Here is a 21,070-nt window from a genome sequence, read left to right as displayed (position 1 = left end):
CGCCAGCAGACTTGTGTTGGGAGAGAGAGGCTTCTCAACCTGTGGGTCGGGTCCCCACATGATTCTTTTTTATTATTCTTTTTTTTGGGGGGGGGGCTTCAGATGACAGTAAAAAAAAAAAGCAGATGCAAGCTCGAGCTTGTACAGTTATGTGTGGAACCAAGTCAAATCTAAATGTAATGTCTTAACTCCTACAATTCCAAATGCTTGTCAGGGTGGGGGGTCCACAGTTTAAATATGATTATTTTGGGGGGTCTCCAGTTTAAATATGATTATTTTGGGAGGTCCCCAGTTCAAATATGATTATGTTGGGGGGTCCCCAGTTTAAATATGGTTATTTGGGGGGCCGTGGCCTGAAAAGGTTGAGAACCACTGAGATAGAAGAGAGAGAACACACCTTATTTAATTGTACATACATTGTTTTGTTTTGATTATGTTCCACTTTTGCTTTGGCAATACAAACGTTTTCTCAGAAATAGACGGAAAAATAGAGAGAGAGAGGGGGGAGACAGATAGGTAATTTTAGTTGTCAGTGTTTTACTGTCTTTGCATCATAGCTGCATTATTGTTTACAGTCGGAGCATTTAATTGCTGTTATTTACATGATAACGTTGACCATCTGGTCCTTAAAATAATATAGCCTATAATAGTTGGTCAAATATTAGCCTTCCCCATTCTCTGCCTAAGTTTTCTGTTAATATTATTGACCACTTATTATGTATGTCCGTGGCAAAAATCGAATTTTAAGAAAGTGTCGCAGGCTAAGACCTGGGAAAACTAAACTAAACTGGGAAACTAGTCAGGCAAGCTATACTTTACCATTGTAAAAAAAAATCTGTTCTTGAGAAGGACAATGTTGTGGACTAGTCTTGGGGCAGCACCAGTAGGCTGCACACATGTTTATGAGCTCTGCCCACAACAATGCTTACAGGTGAATCTGCATGACCAGTGTTGGCATAGTTCTTTACATTTTTGGCAGGAGTCTTGTGTTTGGGCCGAACAGCCTTCTTCTTCTTCATTTGGGCGGATGCTTTCTTAGCTTCTTGAGCTACCACTTGAGATCTTTTCCGGCCAAACTTCACAATGTCAGCCCAGGAATAGGCTCTATGCACAGCAGCCATATTATCACTTCCTTCCCAGGTGTTACCAATGATACTAATGAAGGCTCTGTTCCATTTAGTGTAGCACAGTGGTTTCCACGACCCCCATAACTCTGAGAGTGTACAAATGGAACCAAATGGACCCGTAAACCATTTGGTTCCATTTGTACACTCTCAGAGTTACACACCCGTAAGGGGCCATTTGGAAGCCCATGAGGGTCCCTGGACCCCGACTGTAGACCCACTGGTGTAACAGAGTGTTTCCAGTGGGCCAACATGCACAATATCAGCACCCTGACTCTGTTTTACCAGAATGGAACAGAGCCTTGGCCCTTCATTAGTATCATTGGTAACACCTGTGAATGTCTTCATACTATGGCTGCTGTGAATAGAGCCTATTTCGCGATTAATAATGGTTGTGAACGTGAAACACCGCTAGTTGCAAGAACACGAGCAGTGGGCTACTGTGGAGGTAGGTGGGTTGTAGGCTGCCTGCCCAATCTGAAGTTAGAAATTGTGTTATTATTTTCTCTGCTATATTTCCATTGGCCTAAAAAAAATATCCAAACTTTCGATTGGGTAGGCAGGTTGCAGTGTTTGAGTGGGAATACCCCACTCAAACACCGGAGTTCCCCCGCCCCCAACCCTGAACTCTCTCTCTCTCATGGGGAGGCAGGAAGCTTCCATTGTAACATTCTGAGATCTACAATCACCAATCAATTTCACTTTCTCTCTGTCTGTCTGTCTGTCTGTCTGTCTGTCTGTCTGTCTGTCTGTCTGTCTGTCTGTCTGTCTGTCTGTCTGTCACTATCTCTATCTGTCTCTCTCTCTATCTCTATCTCTCTTTCTCTCTGTGTTTCAAACTGTCGCCTCTCTCACTGTCTGTCTGTCTGTCTGTCTGTCTGTCTGTCTTTCAAACTGTCACCTCTCACTCTCACTCTGTCTGTCTGTCTGTCTGTCTGTCTGTCTGTCTGTCTCTTTCTCTCTCTGTGTTTCAAACTGTCTCATATCTCTCTCTCTCTCCTCCCTCCCTCTCTCTCTCGCTCTCGCTCTCTCTCTCTCTCCCTCTCCCCCTCCCTCTCCCTCCCTCTCCCTCTCCATCTCCATCTCCATCTCCCTCCCTCCCTCCCTCTCCATCTCCCTCTCTCTCCCCCTCCCTCTCCCTCCCTCTCCCTCTCCATCTCCCTCCCTCTCCATCTCCCTCTCTCTCCCCCTCCCTCTCCCTCCCTCTCCATCTCCCTCCCTCTCCATCTCCCTCTCTCTCCCCCTCCCTCTCCCTCCCTCTCCCTCTCCCTCTCCATCTCCCTCCCCCTCCCTCCCTCTCCATCTCCCTCTCCCTCTCTCTCCCTCTCCTCCCCTCCCCTGTTGTGATGTGTACAATGGATGAGTAGTCATTCAAGCCAGCGGTGGAAAGCAGACGGGAGGAGAAGGAGAAGAGAGAAGAGGAGAGAAGAACCCCATAAGGATGGCCGTCAGTGTGGCGCATATAGCGGCCGGCCAGCCTCTCAGATAAAGAAGCGTCTTGGTAGTATTATTTGTTTGTTGCATGTTGCTCACACGACGCCGTCGGGGATGGAGCTCAGCACCTCGTCTGTGTTCGACCACCACAAAGGTAAGACCCTTCAAAAAAAAAGAAGAAAAAAGAACAGCCTACACCCTCAGCCAGTGCACACACACACACACACACACACACACACACACACACACACACACACACACACACACACACACACACACACACACACACACACACACACACACACACACACACACACAACAATATGGACCCAGGCACGGCACAATAGCAGCGTACACGTACATTATGGCAAGGGGGTGGGGGATGGAGAATGGAGTTGCCTCCCGTTGCCATGGGAACCCTGTGTACTTTAGCCTCTGGTATACCTGGTGAGCGGAGGAGACGCTTGTTTGGTTTTTTTAACCCCTTAAAGCCGTTATTATAATTCATTGAGCATTGGGTGTCCCCCAGGGCTGTGTACTAGGCCCCTCCTTTCTTTCCTTTTCCCTCCACACCAAGTCTACCATTTCAATTCAAATATGATTCGTTGGCATGACAAGCATTCTCATACTGCCAAAGCATTAACGACATACGGTAGCCTATGATACAAAATGATAATAATACATATTAAGAACAAATAATACAGATAAGATAAGTTAATCAACTGTAGTAGACCATGGTATCACCCATTGTCCCTCATGTTGTGGCAGGGTGCAACATATTTTGCTGCCAACCCTGAACATTCGGCTCTCTCACCTAAGTAGGGGATCTTTATTTTGTGTAATTTTCATGAATTTGGGGTAGTATTCCTCTCTTATTTGTCACATGTGGTCAAGAAGTGGAGCTCTTGTCTCAACCACTCCTTGACCACAGTGAATCTACAAATCTACAGAGCTCACAACGTGGGGGTTCAAGTGGTTAATAGCCTATTGCTTTATACACATACTTATGTTTATACTACATGAGAAATGTATATTTTAACATCATATGAGACCAGTGATTTTAAACCTTTCTTTTATTTCAAGGACCCCCAATTTGATATTGTTGCTCTTGGGTGGAAATCTTGTACTGTATGTCGAAAACCATTATTTATTTAAATTATTTAAAACATTAAATGTTTTAAAAATTAAAATTTGAAATCGTGAAAACCATGATCCACAAACGGGTCCTGACCCAGTGTGTGAGAACCACTGATTTAGACATGCAAAATAACAACAACTGATCATTCATTTGAAGTGCACACCGAATGATTTGCCCTCACATGCTCTTGACTTAAAAGCCTTGCATTTCCTTTATTTTCAAATTCCAGTTATTTGTAAGCCATCTGTCAGTGATCAATGACTTAATCTCCTAAATTGATTTTAACAGATTAAAGGCCGAATCAGTGATCCAATTGTAAACAAACGGGTCCACCCCACGACCAGCAGTTGCAGTGGAGATTTTTTACCGTCTAGATGGCTTCATTCATTAATTTACAAGATTTCATCATTATTGTATATCTTTCATTGTATATTTTTATTAAATCATTATTTATTTTTTTGCCATAATATATTATTACGTTAGAATGTTAGCAACATTTTTTGCAGAACACTTCCCAACAACATTTCGCTGCCTGTACTTGTATAAGTGAGTGACGAATGAAACCTTCTGATTCTTGATTGATTCTTGTAGACTACAGACAACAATGAGTGTGAAATCGGATGTGGGGGCTGTAATAGGTTTGTGTACCTTTGTACACACTAGAGGACAACAGACCTATACAGTATGTTTTGATCGATGATGGGGGTAAGAAAGTTACAAATAATGTGTGTTTCCATCTACGAATGTATGTGAATAGAAGTATAGAACCCCAATCGATATGTTCAAAACAATCCCGGCCGGGCCTTTTCTCCTCTCATAATTGGTGTAATGACACTTCCCCTTAAAGGTGGTCTTTGTCTCAGAGGAGGGCTGTGGACAGTTCAGAAACCTTCCTACCAACAACACCATCGGCAGACAAGTTTGGTTTCACAGATTTCAATTGTTTTATTATTATTATTATTGATGCAAGAACAATGGCTTATATACAGTATGTCAGCGCGCTAACTTTCCAGGAAGAGAATTATGATCATATTGATAATGATTATGAATTTATTTGTAAAGCACTTTTCCAAACAGGGTTACAGAACAAGTTAAAAAAACAGCAGCAGGATAGCCATAAAGAGATAAAACAGCAAAGTAAAATCAGTGGATGCAATAATGTTAATTAAAACAATAATAAAAGAGAATTAAAGGGATATTTCACTTTCAAATAAAATAAACATAAAAATATATAAAAAATAAAATAAAAAAATAATGGAAAAATCACGGCCCCCTCATGCATTAGAATGTCCTTCTAATACGTGAGGGGCCGTGATTTTTCAATTACTTTTTTTCATTTTTTTTGGTAGATTTCTTATTGTTTATTTCATTTGAAAGTGAAATATCACTTTAAAGATACATTAAAATGAAAACAAACAAATAAAACTGACATAAAAGTGCGCTCACACTGAACTTTAATTCTGCCTATCCGCCGCATAGGCAGAATTAAAGTTTGGTGTGACCGTATCCTAACTTTAATTCGGCCTATGCGGGCGGATTCTGACGCTTTTCATTGGGAACAGAGCGGTTTGTTGTCATTGTGGACATTTCATTCTGAACTGTCCACAGCCCTCCAATGAGACAAAGAGTGAGGAGACAGACATAATGAGCATTAGTGAGGACCAATTATATGAATATCAGGTTGAAAATGGGCGAAGTGCTCCTTTAAGAATCAGGTCAGTCCACTTTATTTGTCACTCTCCGTGTGTTTAGATTGTGTTGAGGAGATGGACCTGAATGTCGTGTTTCAAGTAGCAGCCAGCGGGGACGTCAACACGCTCACATCAATCATACGAGAAGATCCCTCCATTCTGGAGTGCTGTGATGGTGAAGGTGATGAAATAACACTCAGTAGTGGACAGTAACTAAGTGCATTTACTTACTTACTAAGAAAGCAACAACAGCAATATCAGAAACGGTATTTATTAACTTTAAAAGACATAAATAAATACATTTATGGTACATTTCTGGTGCCGGGGGGCAGTGACAGTGCCAAAAACATGTGAAATATTTTGAAAAATATATCGGTGAAAGATTATATAAAAAAAAACACTTTTGTAAGAGGGAAAAGCATACAATAAGCAAGGTAATCACAAAAATAGAATGCAAAGAGACAGTGTAGTACCTCAGTAAACTAGGCTCACAGGAAAGCCAAGAACCTAGCATCAGTCTAAACAATATTCTATCAAAACATAATAATATGCACATTGAAACTATAGGTTACAGGTAAACAAAGAACCTATAGGACCTGTTTAACTGGCATGCTAAATTGCATTCTTAACATTGTGGTCAGGAAAAACAAGCGTATAAGTAACAAAAAGATGAGAACAAATGGCCAAGATAATGAAGCCATGTCTTGGTCAGTCGCTATAAAGGGAAGGGGTAGAGGGAGTGTGAAGAGGCTCTATGCACAGCAGGCATATTATCACTTCCTTCCCAGGTGTTACCAATGATACTAATGAAGGCTCTGTTCGAGTCTAGCGCAGTGGTTTCCACGAGCCCCATAACTCTGAGTGTACAAATGGAACCAAATGCACCCTTACGGGTCCATTTGGTTCCATTTGTACACTCTCAGAGTTACACACCTGTAAGGGGCCATTTGGAAGCCCATGAGGGTCCCTGGACCCCAACTGTAGACCCACTGGTGTAGCAGAGTGTTTCCAGTGAGCCGACATGCACAATATCAGCACCCTGACTCTGTTTGACCAGAATGGAACAGAGCCTTCATTAGTATCATTGGTAACACCTGTGAATGTCTTCATAATATAGCTGCTGTGAATAGACGGATTTCCGCGCGACGTCATCACAGAGCAGAATGCGCAATCTGCGCATGCCCGGGTGAAAGGCGCGTTCGAAAATACAGCCCTGAGCGGCAGTGAGCGCACTGGCCAATACAAACTAATAGGCGAGTGTGCTCCGGTGCGTAATTTCCAAACGCACCCATAGGCTTCCCCTCCTCTGCGCGGTCATATTCCTCTCATGTTTACTAACAGGAAACCTGTCTATAGAGCCTAGTGCTAGGGTCTGCATTTCTGACTTTGTGCTGCTTTCGTTACAACCAAATGCACCATTACAGGTCCATTTGGTTACATTTTGTACACTCTCAGAGTTACAAATGCATAAATGAACACTGAGGATGTTTACTGTTTGTGTCTGTCTAGTTTGACAGGACATCGTGACTTATCCACGTTTGTTTTTTCTAACCACGCCTCGTGCACACGCCTCCAGGCTCCACCCCTCTGATGCACGCGGTCTCGGGGAGACAGGTGGACACGGTCAAGCTGCTGCTTAAGATGGGCGCGTCCATTAATACCCAAGATGCCTGTGGGCGCACCGCCCTGTCCCTCGCCACGTACCTGGTGAGCAGTGGTGTAACTAAGTACATTTACTCAAGTACTGTACTTAAGTAACATTTTGAGGTATTTTTTTTACTTTACTGGAGTATTTCCAATTGTCCATACTTTTACTCTACTCCACTACATCTCAGAGGCAAATATTATACTTTTACTCCACTACAATTATTTGAAAACTTAAGTTACTAGTTACTTTGCAGATATAAGTTATGACATTCTAAAACATACGTTAACCACTTCAGCCCTATTTTATACCTAGGCTATTTGAAAATAGCCGATCTACAAGCTCACAATGCGTCGCATTTGAGAACTTTTTCCACCACTGCTGGTGAGTTAGATGAGCAACAGCACATTCGCACCAAACGCATTGACAGGCATCTAGACCAGAGATGATATGTATTATTGTGTTATTTTTATGCTATGTTGATTAATTGAATACATAGGACCACAATGGAATTTAACGGGGTGTGCCCAGGACTTTTTTTTGGGTCCCTTTAGCCTAAATATCTGACTGTACCTCGTGCTGTTTACATAATAATAGAGTATTCAATCAAAAAAAGGTTCCCAAACTATGGGTTGGGACCACAAATGGGGTGACGGGAAGGTGACGGTGGGGTCACATATTGACAACTGAAAACAGAAAGATTAGTCCTTCCCATTAAGTATGTTATATTTGTTTTTGAAAAACATAGCCTGTGAATGCATTTTCTTTATGGTTATTGTTATTAAGGTTCTGGCGACAGACATAGGCTGTACTATGTGGTTCAATTTAAAAATGTTTACAGAAACACTTTAGCTTTTAACTACACTGATAAGAAAACAATATCAGCAGGAATCACAGCAGTTGTTATGAGCTCGCAGATCTGCTATTTTCAAAAGATTTTTAGAAACCTTTGTGATATGTTCTGCATATAGTGAGTACTTTATTTATATTTTGAATACAGCTATTTTACTAGTAACCGAGTACTTCTACTATTTTTACAATTGCAATTCCACAATCTGAGTACTTCTTCCACCCCTGCTCATTGTCATACAGTGGTGGGAAAAGTACTCAAATTCTTTACTTAAGTGAAAGTACCAATACTGTAATATAGAAATACTCTGTTACAAGTAAAAGTCCAGAATTCAAAATTTACTTGAGTAAAAGTACAAAAGTATTGGCATCAAAATGTACTTAAAGTACCAAAAGTAAAAGTACTAAAATATTTGAAAATAGCAGATCTACAAGCTCACAACGCGTTGCATCCGGTTGCATCGCGACGCGTTGTGAGCTTGCAGATTGGCTATTTTCAAATGGCCTATGTATAAAATATAGCTAAATTGGTTCATGCATGTTTCATAATATAATCATTTATATCTGAAAAGTAACTAGTAACTCAATTTTTCAAATAATTGTAGTGGAGTAAAAGTACAATATTTGCCTCTGAGAAGGTGTGGAGTAGAAGTAAAAGTATTGGAAATTGGAAATACTCAAGTAAAGTACAAATACCTCAAAATTGTACTTAAGCACAGTGCTTAAGTAAATGTACTTAGTTTCCACCTCTGTTGTCATAGTATTATTGTGTTTGCTGTGTGTTTTTCCATGCAGGGCTGGCTGGAAGGCTGCGTGTGTCTGTTACGTAACGGAGCCAAACAAAGCATTCCTGATAAGAACGGACGGCTGCCTCTCCACGCTGCCACCGCCGAGACTGACCTCAAGTAAACAATCATCTCGTTTTCACGCCGAGGAACTCCCAAATTGAAATGTATTTGCCTGTGGACCCCCATCTGCAGAGATGTGTTGCCAGGGAACACCATAAGAGAACATTGTGTGTTGTTAAAATAGGCTCTATGCACAGCAGCCATATTATCACTTCCTTCACAGGTGTTACCAATGATACTAATGAAGGCTCTGTTCCATTTAGTGTAGCACAGTGGTTTCCACGACCCCCATAGCTCTGAGAGTGTACAAATGGAACCAAATGTACACTCTCAGAGTTACACACCTGTAAGGGGCCATTTGGAAGCCCATGAGGGTCCCTGGACCCCAACTGTAGACCCACTGGTGTAGCAGAGTGTTTCCAGTGAGCCAACATGCACAATATCAGCAACCCTGACTCTGTTTGACCAGAATGGAACAGAGCCTTCATTAGTATCATTGGTAACACCTGTGAATGTCTTCATAATATGGCTGCTGTGAATAGAGCCTATTGTTCAAGATAAAAAAATAAATAAGCCTAAAATGTTTATTTTTTGAAAATTCCAGATCTACAAGCTGATGCGATGCATTTTGACCTTGTAGATCTGGACCCCCTGGGGTAAGCACCACTGACGGTCCCCCCGACCCCAATTTGAGAATCACTGATCTAGAACATACCTTGGACTGTAGTTACACCAGTACTGGTGACAGTAACTGATAAGACACAAACCCACAACAAATCATACATAGATATTCATATACCATCATTATCCGTCTGTCATCCATAGTTCCGTTGTAATTTGCAGAGATTTAGAGAACTCTACTAATGAAAAAAGATATAATCCAAGAAGTATATTCACGGAAACGTAATCTAAGAAGAATGTATGTTATCAAGATTCAAATGAGCTAATAAATGATCAGCAATATGTAAAACTTGATAGTATCTTAATGAAGCAAATTAATATTTGAAAATGTTACATAACGAAATGCTAATTAAATGCAAGGAAAGCAATTAGTACAGAAAAAAGACCTTTGCCAAGGCCTGTAAATCTCCCCCAGTTTCCTCAAACAAAAGGCCTGACGGTGGCACTAGAGGAAAGGACATATGGCATCGCCAAAAATAAATACGCTTCTTCCACTTGGGAGCATGAAGGGGCACAGTCATTTCCCTGGCAATCAATACCATTGTAGTCATTTCCTATCGGCGTCCCGCAGCCAGAGGTGCTGTCCAGGGTCCTGATGTCTCCCAGTGTGACGTCTACTGCAGTGGCTCCTCAAACTTTTTTAACCCTTTAAGACCTGAGGCCGATTCAAATATTTTTTTGAAAAATAAATAAATATCATTTTCAAAAATAGCAGATGTACAAGCTCATAACGCGGCACTCGGTGCCGCGCTATGAGCTTGTAGATCTGCTATTTTTGAATAGCCAAAGAAATCTTAAAGTGACACAGATGCGCTCCAGGTCTTAATGGGTTAATGTTGAGGACCCCCAAATGAATGATGTATTTGTGCCAGGGGACCCCCTGTAAGTATTTTGTGCCAGGGACTCCCACACAAGATTTGTGTTGTTAAGATGTTTTAAAAAAATATTCAAAATGATTTACGATTTGTGTTGTTATAAATAGCAGATCTACAAGCTCTCAACACGTCAGCTATTTACAAATAGCCGATGTGTATAGGGTTAAAATGTTTAAACTGATGTTGATGCTATATTACTGCTGGGAACCCCCTGGCTGGAACACCCTCAAGGACCCCTGGGGGTCCCCATATCCCACAATGAGAACCACTGGTCTATTTGATACTAACAATATGGTTGCTGTCTATGGTGCTGATTTGTCTCAGTACTGACACGAACAGCATGGCGCTGTCCAGTGGTGGAAAAAAGTTATCACATGTTTTACTTAAGTAAAAGTATCAATACTGCAATGTAGAAATACTCTGTTACAAGTGAAAGTCCGGAATTGCAAAATTGACTTGAGTAAAGGTACAAAAGTATTGGTATCAAAATATACTTAGTGTAGTACAAAAGTAAAAGTGCTCAATGTGCATAATGTCCCATTTCACAAGTTCAAAATGTATAACAAATCTTTTGAAAATAGTCGATCTACAAGCTCACAATGCGTCGTAGATCTGCTATTTTCAAATGGCCGAAATGTATACAGGGCTGAAGTGGTTAGTGTGTTTTGCGATAATAATCAAAGTCTAAAAAGTAACTAGTAACTACATTTTTCAAAGAATTGTAGTGGTGTAAAAGTACAATATTTGCTTCTGAGATGTAGTGGAGTAGAAGTAAAAGTACTGAAAACTGGAAATACTCCAGTAAAGTAAAAAAATAAAACTCAAAATTGTACTTAAGTAAAGTACTTGAGTAAATTTACTCAGTTACTTTACACCACTGGTGCTGTCTATGGTGCTGATGTGTCTCAGTACTGACACTAACAACATGACACTTTCCATGGGGCTGATATCTCTTAGTTTGATGTCTACTCACACTAATAGCACACTCCAATTGTAATTCCCAGATTGATGTCGGTGCTGTTGCAGCAGTCCATGGCATGTGAGATCAACCACCAGGACAACGAGGTAGGAACGTTCACAACACACTCCACACTCCAAAACATCCTGACTCATTCTATGAGGAATATTAATAATAATAATAATAATACACTTTATTTGTATAGCACCTTTCATGACATGAAATGCAGCGCAAAGTGCTTTACAGAGCAAGAATACAAATACAGTTACAACCAATTTAACATTGGTTGTAACTGTATGAATGACTAGGCTCTATGCACAGCAGCCATATTATCACTTCCTTCCCAGGTGTTACCAATGATACTAATGAAGGCTCTGTTCCATTTAGTGTAGCACAGTGGTTTCCACGACCCCCATAACTCTGAGAGTGTACAAATTTGTACACTCTCAGAGTTACACACCTGTAAGGGGCCATTTGGAAGCCCATGAGGGTCCCTGGACCCCAACTGTAGACCCACTGGTGTAGCAGAGTGTTTCCAGTGGGCCAACATGCACAATATCAGCAACCCTGACTCTGTTTGACCAGAATGGAACAGAGCCTTCATTGGTATCATTGGTAACACCTGTGAATGTCTTCATAATATGGCTGCTGTGAATAGAGCCTATAGACGCTGGCATCGTGTTGGGGACAGAGTAGTGAATGAGTGAGTTGATGGCAGGGTATGGCAGCTTGGTGTTGTGACAGGGTATGACATTGGGGGCAGATTAATGGACGAGTACTGTCGGGGACATTGTGTTGGGTACAGGGGATGACAGCTCTACACTGGGCGTCCTTCCATAATCGTCCCGAACACGTGCAAGCGCTCCTGCAGAAGGGGGCGGATCCCACGCTGGTGGACAAAGACTTCAAGAGCGCCCTCCACTGGGCAGTCCAGGTACCGTGTTGCTGTTTTGAAGCCGTTACCGGCTGGGTGGGTATGGCAAGTGGCGGTAGAAAATGTTTAAGTCTTATTTTGTACGTACTTACTTTGTAACACACTGTGTTTTGAAAAACACTTTTGAAAATGTTTGACTACATGACCAAAAGGGACACCAAGTTGAAAGAGGTTAAAGGCCATGTGGCAGCTGGATGTGCAAATGTGACAACAATGTAATTAATTGAGTGAACTAAAATATACTGTAATGTATAACGTATGTATAACTTATAATATAAGCACCAAAAGTGAAAGTACTCATGCAGAATTTCTCAAGTTTTTTCAAAGTTACATTTTTGGTCGAAATCTTTCGAAAATAGCAGATCTACAAACTTGAGCTTGTAGATCCGCTATTTTCAAATAGATGAAGCATAAAATAGAACTTAATAATCTGAATCTGCAAAGCAACTAGTAACAAAGGTTTTAAAATAATTGTAGTGTAAAAGGTACACTATGGGCCTCTGAGATGTGACAGACTATAATTATAAAGTATTGAAGAATGGACATACGCAAGTAAAGTTAAAGTACCTCACATTTTTCTTAAGTACAGTACTTGAGTAAATGCACGCAGTTACTTACTTTCCACCACTGTGTCTCTCAACAGAGCGGCAGCAGGTACATGTGTTCACTGATCCTGGATCACCCGCTGGGTGCCTCTGTCATCAACTACGACGACGAAAACGGCAAGACCTGTGTTCACATCGCCGCCGCGGCCGGCTACAGCGACATCCTGTTTGAGCTGGCCAGATTCAGCGAGACCAACCTGCAAGCTCTGGACGTGGACGAAAGGTGAACCTTTTTTAAGTCATATTATGTAATAACTTGTTTAATTAATCAACAGTTATTTTTGATATAATCTTTTACTGGTACATTTCACAATAACCAATCCACATGAATGTGTTTTTCGCAACTTCTCTCTCTTTTTTATTTCAATTTTTAGCGGTGCCAACCGCTCTATATCTGACTTTGTCCGTGTGTCCGTCCGTGTGTCCGTCCGTGTGTCCGTCCGTCCGTCCGTCCGTCCGTCCCTCTGTATTCTTATTGGCTGGGCTATAAACAAATATTGATGACAACACAAACTCCCCCCACGGGGCTCATCAAAGGCACCACTTCCTTCACACAGGGTGTGATTTGTTATTATAATGTAGAGTAGCCAATTATTGTTTACCCCTTTTTCTCCCTAATTTAGTCGTTATGCCAATTGATTCCTCCCCACACAGATTTCTGTGTTATCACTGCTGTCGTATCCTACTGACTCACTTGCCAGTGAGGAGCCCCCACCGGGAGGATGTAGAGCCTTCGTCCTACTCCTCCCGCCCAACACTCCCCAACGAACAAGTGCCCGCCCCGGCCCGTAGGAGTACGTGCAATGACCGATATCACCCTGCCTGCCCGGCTTCCCTCCCCCGAACACAAGCCAATCGTGTTCGTACAGGCGCTCGACAAAGCCAGATGCACCACGGTGGACAACTTCTCTCTTAACACTACTAAACACAATTTTTAGTCGCAAGTGTCTGCCCCTGACCCTGGAAATGTACAGGAAAAGTATAGTTAACGTATTTTAACGAAATAAAGTTTCTGACAACATGCAGTTGTGTTCCAAAATATCCTCAGGCTCAATGACCTTTAATAGTATTCCTTTTTCGGCAGAAGGTGTGAATGGTTGTTTTTGTAGTTTGATCATTTATTCTATTGGCTCTAGGAGTGACTGTAGCCTGTAGACCATCACGACTGAATGGTTTATATTATTTATAACATTATACTGGCTTATTGAGTGTTTGCAGTACCCTGCAACACTTTCATTTGTATCGTTGCCAGTTCAACACAATACACAATCCATTTAGATATTAATATAAATATCAAAACAGAAGTAGTCTTCTTGGTGATGAAAGTCATCTTGAAACCTGATTATCTGCTATATGCGCAAAGTTTCAAGGTCTTATAGCACTACAAGGCACAGGTTCAGTGTTTTTGTAGTTTTCAAGGGTGATCTGCACTACTTTGTTCTGCAGATTACGTTGTACTGTCTGATTATCGCCATTTATGGAGATCTCTGTACAGTATATGTCTGTCCATGTCACTTTAATGCCTCATATGTAGAGTTCCTGATGTCATCAGTATGCCCATCTGTTAGAATGCCCATATATTAGCATACCGGGCGGTCAGATCGGTGGTTCTGGACAACCGAATTTTCATATGGGCATATCGGTTGGATTAGCCGGTTCTCGACAACCGCCTATCCAATCGCCTTATGGTAACACCAGGCACCGCACTCCCTTGGGTCCTTGGCCGCACCACACGGCAAGTTTGTTGTCGATCAATCCGGCGATTCTCGAGAATCGCAAAGGACAGCTACACTCAATCACACGCACACACACATACACATGCAGAGATTTCGTGGCTTTATAGAAGGATCTGTGGTAAAGTCCCTGCCCACCACCACGGAGGTTGTGGGTTCGAATCCACCGTTGGTGCATCCGGCTTTGTCGGGCATCTATGCGAACACAATTGGCTCATGTTCGGGGGAGGGAAGCTGGGCGGGGAGGGTGATATTGGTACTATGGCTGGGGCGGCACCTGTCAGCAGGGAGTGTTGGGCGGGAGGAGTAGGACGAAGGGTCTACGTCCTCCCGGTGGGGGCTCCTCACTGGCAGGTGAGTCAGTAGGATACGACAGCAGTGACAACACAGTAATGTGTGTGGGGAGGAATTAATTGGCATATTGACTAAATTGGGGCGGAAAAATTATTGTCTACTCTTAATACAAAAAAAGAAGGATATCGTAGTGAGTTTCATGATTTTGTGCAACATATTTAAAATGTTGCACTACCTCCAAACTAATCTCTCAAGAACAGATTCTGCTCTGCGTTTGAATCTGTCGGTAGCCGCGTTGACAACCCGTGCGCATTGGTTACAAGTGGGCGTACTATCAGATTAGGAAGCAGGCCGCGCTTTACCCAATCAAATGCAGTGGGCGGGATTTACGTGTGTGCCGTTCCATCCCCACTAGAAACAAGCCGAAACTCATTTAACAATAGCGTCCTCGAAGCCAACAAGTCCACGGAAAGCTAGTAACATTTTAAATTGCTCTTTCATCATAGAAACAAGTGGGCTTATAACCAAAACGATCCATGTTCTTTGGGAGAATTGGTGTTAGTGTTCCGTGGAGAAATATTGTTAGTGGGAATTAAAACATAGTCGCACCACCGGAAGTGAAAGGCTGAAGGCAGACCAAAACCCCCGGTTTCCTTGCGCACGCACGGGTGCTTCGTTGAGCTCCTCCCAGAGCCAAGTGAATAACTAAAAAACAGCAGAGGGCGCTGTTTTTCCTTTTTATTTGGCGATGGGTTCCCAGCCTCCAAACAGACCTCCAAACAGGCCTCACGTGGCCTCACAAGGTCTGTGATATTTGGTGCCCCTAAGGAGGGCCCAAACCACAGGTTGGGAAACAGTTCTATAGATCAAGCCATACGTCCTGGATTCAGTTTTGTGTACAGTAGCCATATCTACCTGACCTACTGTCTATAAGTCATGTTTTTTGTGTGCTCCGTGCTCCGTGGTTGCTATAGGACTCCTCTCCACTGGGCGGCAGCAGCAGGGAAACAGGAGTGTGTTCAGGCTCTACTGCAGCTGGGAGTGGAAACGACACCCAGAGACATCAATGAAAACACTCCGCTCACATATGCAATGTACTGCGGCCACACTGCCTCCATCAAGCTGCTCTCTGATGTCAACAGGTATACACAGAAACACTATGGTTCTTTAAAAGGCTAATAATGGTTCCACAAAGAACCATCACCTGATAAGGAACCATTTAGTTTGTGAATGGTTCTTCATGATCCTCAGATTCTAGAATCTAGAGCTGTGGTTTTCAACCAGTGGTCCCTGAGGGGGTTCCAGGTGGTCCCCAGCTAAATGAGAGTTGGTAACCAAATGGACCCCTATAGATCTTTAACTCTTGAGAGTGTAAAATGAAACCAAATGGACCCTTACGGGTCCATTTGGTTTCATTTTACACTCTCAAGAGTTAAATTATTGTCAAACATCTGCATTACTTAATTAAATAATTGTTATTTTGATCGACGTTTGCCTGTTATTATCTCTCCTATGGCACCAACATCAGCAAGGAATTGTGGACATAATCGTATCCAACGACAACAAAATATTCGAAGTCTTGGGTCTGAGAAGCAAAATCTGAAATGGTGGTCCGTGGCTCAAATGCAGACTAAATAATGGACCTTGATATGAAAAAGGTTGAAAACCACTGATCTAGAGAACCAAAAATCGTGCCTCAAAGAGCAATTTTCTATGGTTCTTTGATGCACCTTTAACCACTTACACACTAGCATCCCTATTCTTGGGGACACATGGTGTCACAACATGACACATTGTGAGCTTGTGGATTATTTTTGTGAAGAGATTTGGTATGGAAGGGAAAAAGAGGGGGCCAAGTATACACCCCTGGGGGACACCGGTTTGTTTTCCAGTTCAGGTTAAAAACTACAGCAGATTGAAGACATGGCAGACTAGTAGGCAACACCGCTGCACCAAACAAATTAAATATGTGCGTTCGATTTTCATGCGTCCAGAGCCACGGCCATGGCCATGCCAATGTGCATTCATGATAGACAGTATTGACACACCTAACTAACACACCCAATATTAATTTGATTAGCTGCAGCTGTGTTGCTTACATCACTGTGAAGTGTGCAGCCTGCCATGTTTTTACCCGCTTATAGGGTTTCATGCCCATTTAAGGGTTCTTAATAGCACAATTAACTTACATGGTTATTTCTGGAACCAAAATGGCATCACTCTCAAGTTTCAGTTCCAGTTCCAGTTTTCAGATCCTGCTTTTGGTTTGGTCTATTTGTCTATTTTATTTATTTATTTCAGTATTATCAGCGGTTCATAAAGACAACTGTTATTAAAAAACCCTGAATTATTTCACTGTTAATAAAGCCATATTAACCACGTGAATCCTAGCGTCCCTATTCTGGGCCAAACATTCAGCGAAAATAGCAGACCTACAAGCTCATGTGATGCGTTAGCTTGCAAGTCCGCTATTTTCAGGGCGCGACGCCATCGTGCAACCAAATATGAATGGGGCTTTCAATGCGAAGCTGGGCGTAATGAAAAAGACATCAAATGACTTCACAATCACACAATCCACAGATTAGACTCGGCCCGACGTCAGACACCTTCCCAGGGGAGTGAGCAAGGCCAGAAGAGTGAGGGAAAGTTCCGCTCGCTCAACCAGATCTTCTCCTGCAAGAGGAAAAAGGATCGCAGCGACGGCCGCAAGAGAGACCCAAGCTGCGATGGGAACTGTGCGGACGAAACGTCTGAGGTGGACGACATCATTGCCATGTTTGACTGTGTCATGGACGCCGCCTCCTCCTCCTCCGCCGCCAAAGAGCGGGGAGAGGAGGGGCTTAAGGACGACCTTAAGGACCGTCTTAAAGATGCGCAACAGAGCGAATCACAGAATCAGCCCGCCAAACACTGTAAGGGGCTGCCGCCCATCCGCACACAAAGTCTTCCACCTATAACTCTGGGGAACGCCTTGCTGGCCTGTTCCCAGAATGCCGCGCAGCAGTGTCACAAAGCGGGTGCCCAGCAGTCGATGAGGAGCAAGAGCCAGCATGATTTGTTTGACGGACAGTTAGAAGGGCGGGCCTTAGCGAGGGACGCCTGGCAGACGCACTCTGACAAGTCGGTTTCAGGTCACAGGCCGTGGGTTCCACCCGCCACGCCCGAGGCCCCCAGCCCCTTGCATGGACTCTGTCCCACCCAAACTCTGTATGGCCAGAAGAACGACGCAGGTAAGCAACACTTCCAAGACATAACATAATTAACCTAAAAGATAAAGTCAATAGAAAAATCCACCGTAGAACACTTTCACACTGATTAAAACGATGGTATGACTTGCATTTCTGGTGCCATTTTGTTTGGTATGCAGAACTATGCACAGCAGTGGTTTTCTCAATCTTTCGAATTTCAAGGAACCCCAGTTTGATATACATTAGATCATGTACCACCATTTGATTTAAAAAAAAGTTTTGTTTTTATCTCTAGGACCCTAATCTACACTGTAAAATCATCAGTGTTAATTGAGTACACAAATGGAACCAAATGGACCCAAATGTTCCACTTGTACACTCTCACAGTTACAGACGTGGAAGGGTCCATTTTTCTTCCATTTGTACACTCTACGGCTTACAGACCTGTAAAGGTCAATTTGGACCCATGGTGGTATCGGAGCCCGATGTTGAGAAACAGTCGTCTAGCCAACAGTATTGCTGTTGGCTAGACCTGGCCAAAGTGCCATTAAATCACCACTCATTGCATTGCAGTTCATGCTTTTCTTGCACCTTCAGTCATTTCAGCTCTTTGTGAATTCCAGCGCCAAACACACAGCTGCTACCGTTAGAGAGGACAAAGACCAGAGAGACCTCATTAACAAGGAACTGCCTGGCTCCCATTAGAGACCACTGCACACATCGATGTAAGTGTCCATGCATACATGCATGTGTTTCTGGGACACTATGATGGTTTCCAACGTTAATATCCATACATTTGTCTCTCTCCGTCTCTCTACAGTCTCTTTGCCGCCGGACCAAGTTTCTAAAGGAGTAAAAAAGTCCAAATCCCTTCGCCTACATTCCCTCGGACCGAGTTTAGGAGCTCTCCCGCCGCCCGTGAACTCCAAGTCCCAGAGGTCAAATTTGTCCCAAGGTCAGTCAGGGTGCTACTTCCTGGAGCCCCTGAGAAGTGTCCAGGTGCTGCCTGCCATCCCTTCCCAGAGGAGACACAGTGCCACCGTGGCCAAACCCACAACACATGTCCCTGACGACTCCGATGGTACCACTTGATATCCCCACACAACTCCAATGGTGCCACCTGATGGGTGAGAAATGTGTTGCTGTGACTCTTCTGCAGCTGCTTGTACTTCAAATGTGATTTAACGCAGTGATTCTCAACCTTTTTCAATTCAATTCAATTTGCTAACATTTTTATCGCTGGGACTCCGATCTACTCTCTCAGAGTAGCAGAACCGTGAAGGTCCATCCATTTGGACACCTGGTGGTCCCCGGACCCCATGTTGAGAAACGGCGATTGAAGGAAGTGGTTCCCAAACGGTGGGCCGGGAACCCCAAAGGGGCCCCCAAATTATTTTGGGGGGGTCCCCAGATGATTAGCTTAATGTGCAACATTGTTTTCTCACTCAACAGTAAACAAACCAACATACAGTATGTGTATACAGGGTATCTGCACATTTCTAAAGTTACAATTTAATGACTTTTAATATCAAATTGGTCGAATTGTCAAATGTTACGTAAGAAAGAGGCAGTGCGAGGCGTTGTGAGCTTGTAGCTTGTGGTTCGATAATATTTATCTGTGGAACTGAGTCAAACTTAATGTAATGCCTACAATTCAGGGTGGGGGGTCCCCAGTTCAAACATGATTATTTCGGGGGGTCGCGGCCCGAAACGTTTGGGAAACCTTGATTTAAGGGACCAAAGTTTAGCCCATTGAACAGGATTTACAGTTGTCTTTCTATTACCACCAACCATTTACCACCGTTTGTTAGATTTTGGAATAAATACCAGATTTTTTTTTGCCTGGACCACAGAACCAGCCTTATCATTGAGACTGCCTCTGAGTCACTGACTACAACCACCTAGCCAATCACAGAGCAATTATCCCACCAGGCTATGGGATATAGTATGTCCTCGGTTGGCCTAACAACCAACTAGACAATCACGGAGCAATACTCCCTCCAGGCTATGGGATGTAGTCTATCCTCAGTTGGCCTAAACAACGGATTAGCCAAATGGCAATCTTCCCTTCAGGGTGAAAAAAAAAAAGCTCATGCTAAAATTGAAAATGATCTGTATTTCAACTGTATTATTCAACCAAAACAATTTCTGATTACATTTTATAGGTAAGAAATAGGCCATGCAGTTGCTCAATCGTGATTAATTTCAGATCTACAACAGCTAATTGAAATGGTTGTTAATATTCATAGCATATTGAAATTAATGGAATCCAAAGGTTTCCTGGTAAATCAATCAAACTGTGCTTTGTAAAATGGTGGTGAGTAATGTCAGTGTAACATGAGTCCTGGTCAATGAACTCCACATGACAGAGCACTCTTTATAAATTGCATTTCCTCAGGTGTAAATGGTCAGAATACATTGTTATTGGGCAAGACCCACACTAAAAATAACTACAGTATGTCCACTGTGTAACTATGTCTAACTATGTGTATCTAAAATGCATTATATTGTTGCTGTCGGGTGGAAACCATGTATGTCCAAAGTTACTTTTCAGGAAACCTGTGAACCTTCGTTCCAGTGTCACAAGCTCTTGTTAACATTTTTCATTGGACCAATATTTATAAAACCCGCACGTTAACTTTCAAAACATTACAAAAATTGCAAAAACAGCAGATACGATGTTAAAGGGTAAGACCACTTTGGTAGAGGTTTGGGTTGTGTAGTTACCTTGCTATGATGTAACTCCAAAGGTGGGCAAGAAATAAAAAAAAAATTGCTCCATTGATTAGAAATTGATAATTCAAAATATGCTCCTCATTGACTTACATTGTATGGTAAAACAGCTCTCAAAGTCACTCTTTTAGCACATAAATGAACCCAAACGTAGCTGATTCAGACAATATAGACTCACCAAACCCAGTACTGTTTGTTTTTTTAATAAAAATGTCAACTTCCTGTTGATTTTACTATTTGAAGATCTGGATCCGGATCCGCCGATCCAGTCCGGGTTTTCTACTTATTAAAAATGGCAAAATCAACAGGAAGTTGACATTTTTATAAAAAAAAAAAAAAC

At 42.5% G+C, this 21,070-nt stretch overlaps 1 protein-coding gene across 1 annotated transcript; it reads left to right on the top strand.

The window, feature by feature from the left end:
- Nucleotides 1-2,672: 2,672 nt before the first annotated feature.
- Nucleotides 2,673-19,089, top strand: ankrd55 (ankyrin repeat domain 55; the record flags this gene model as incomplete). The annotated part of the gene is made up of 11 exons (XM_084047287.1): nt 2,673-2,712; nt 5,449-5,568; nt 6,964-7,094; nt 8,677-8,786; nt 11,290-11,350; nt 12,049-12,177; nt 12,821-13,005; nt 15,784-15,951; nt 17,390-18,039; nt 18,621-18,722; nt 18,818-19,089. The coding sequence occupies 11 exons, from the start codon at nt 2,673-2,675 to the stop codon at nt 19,087-19,089; spliced, it is 1,968 nt and encodes a 655-aa protein (XP_083903413.1).
- Nucleotides 19,090-21,070: the final 1,981 nt, after the last annotated feature.

This window comes from Gymnoscopelus microlampas, assembly GCF_963454915.1.
Source record: "Gymnoscopelus microlampas genome assembly, chromosome: 21".
Taxonomy (NCBI): Eukaryota; Metazoa; Chordata; class Actinopteri; order Myctophiformes; family Myctophidae; genus Gymnoscopelus; species Gymnoscopelus microlampas.
The sequence above is the reverse complement of the archived record's forward strand: the minus strand, read 5'-3'. Positions and strand labels throughout refer to the sequence as shown.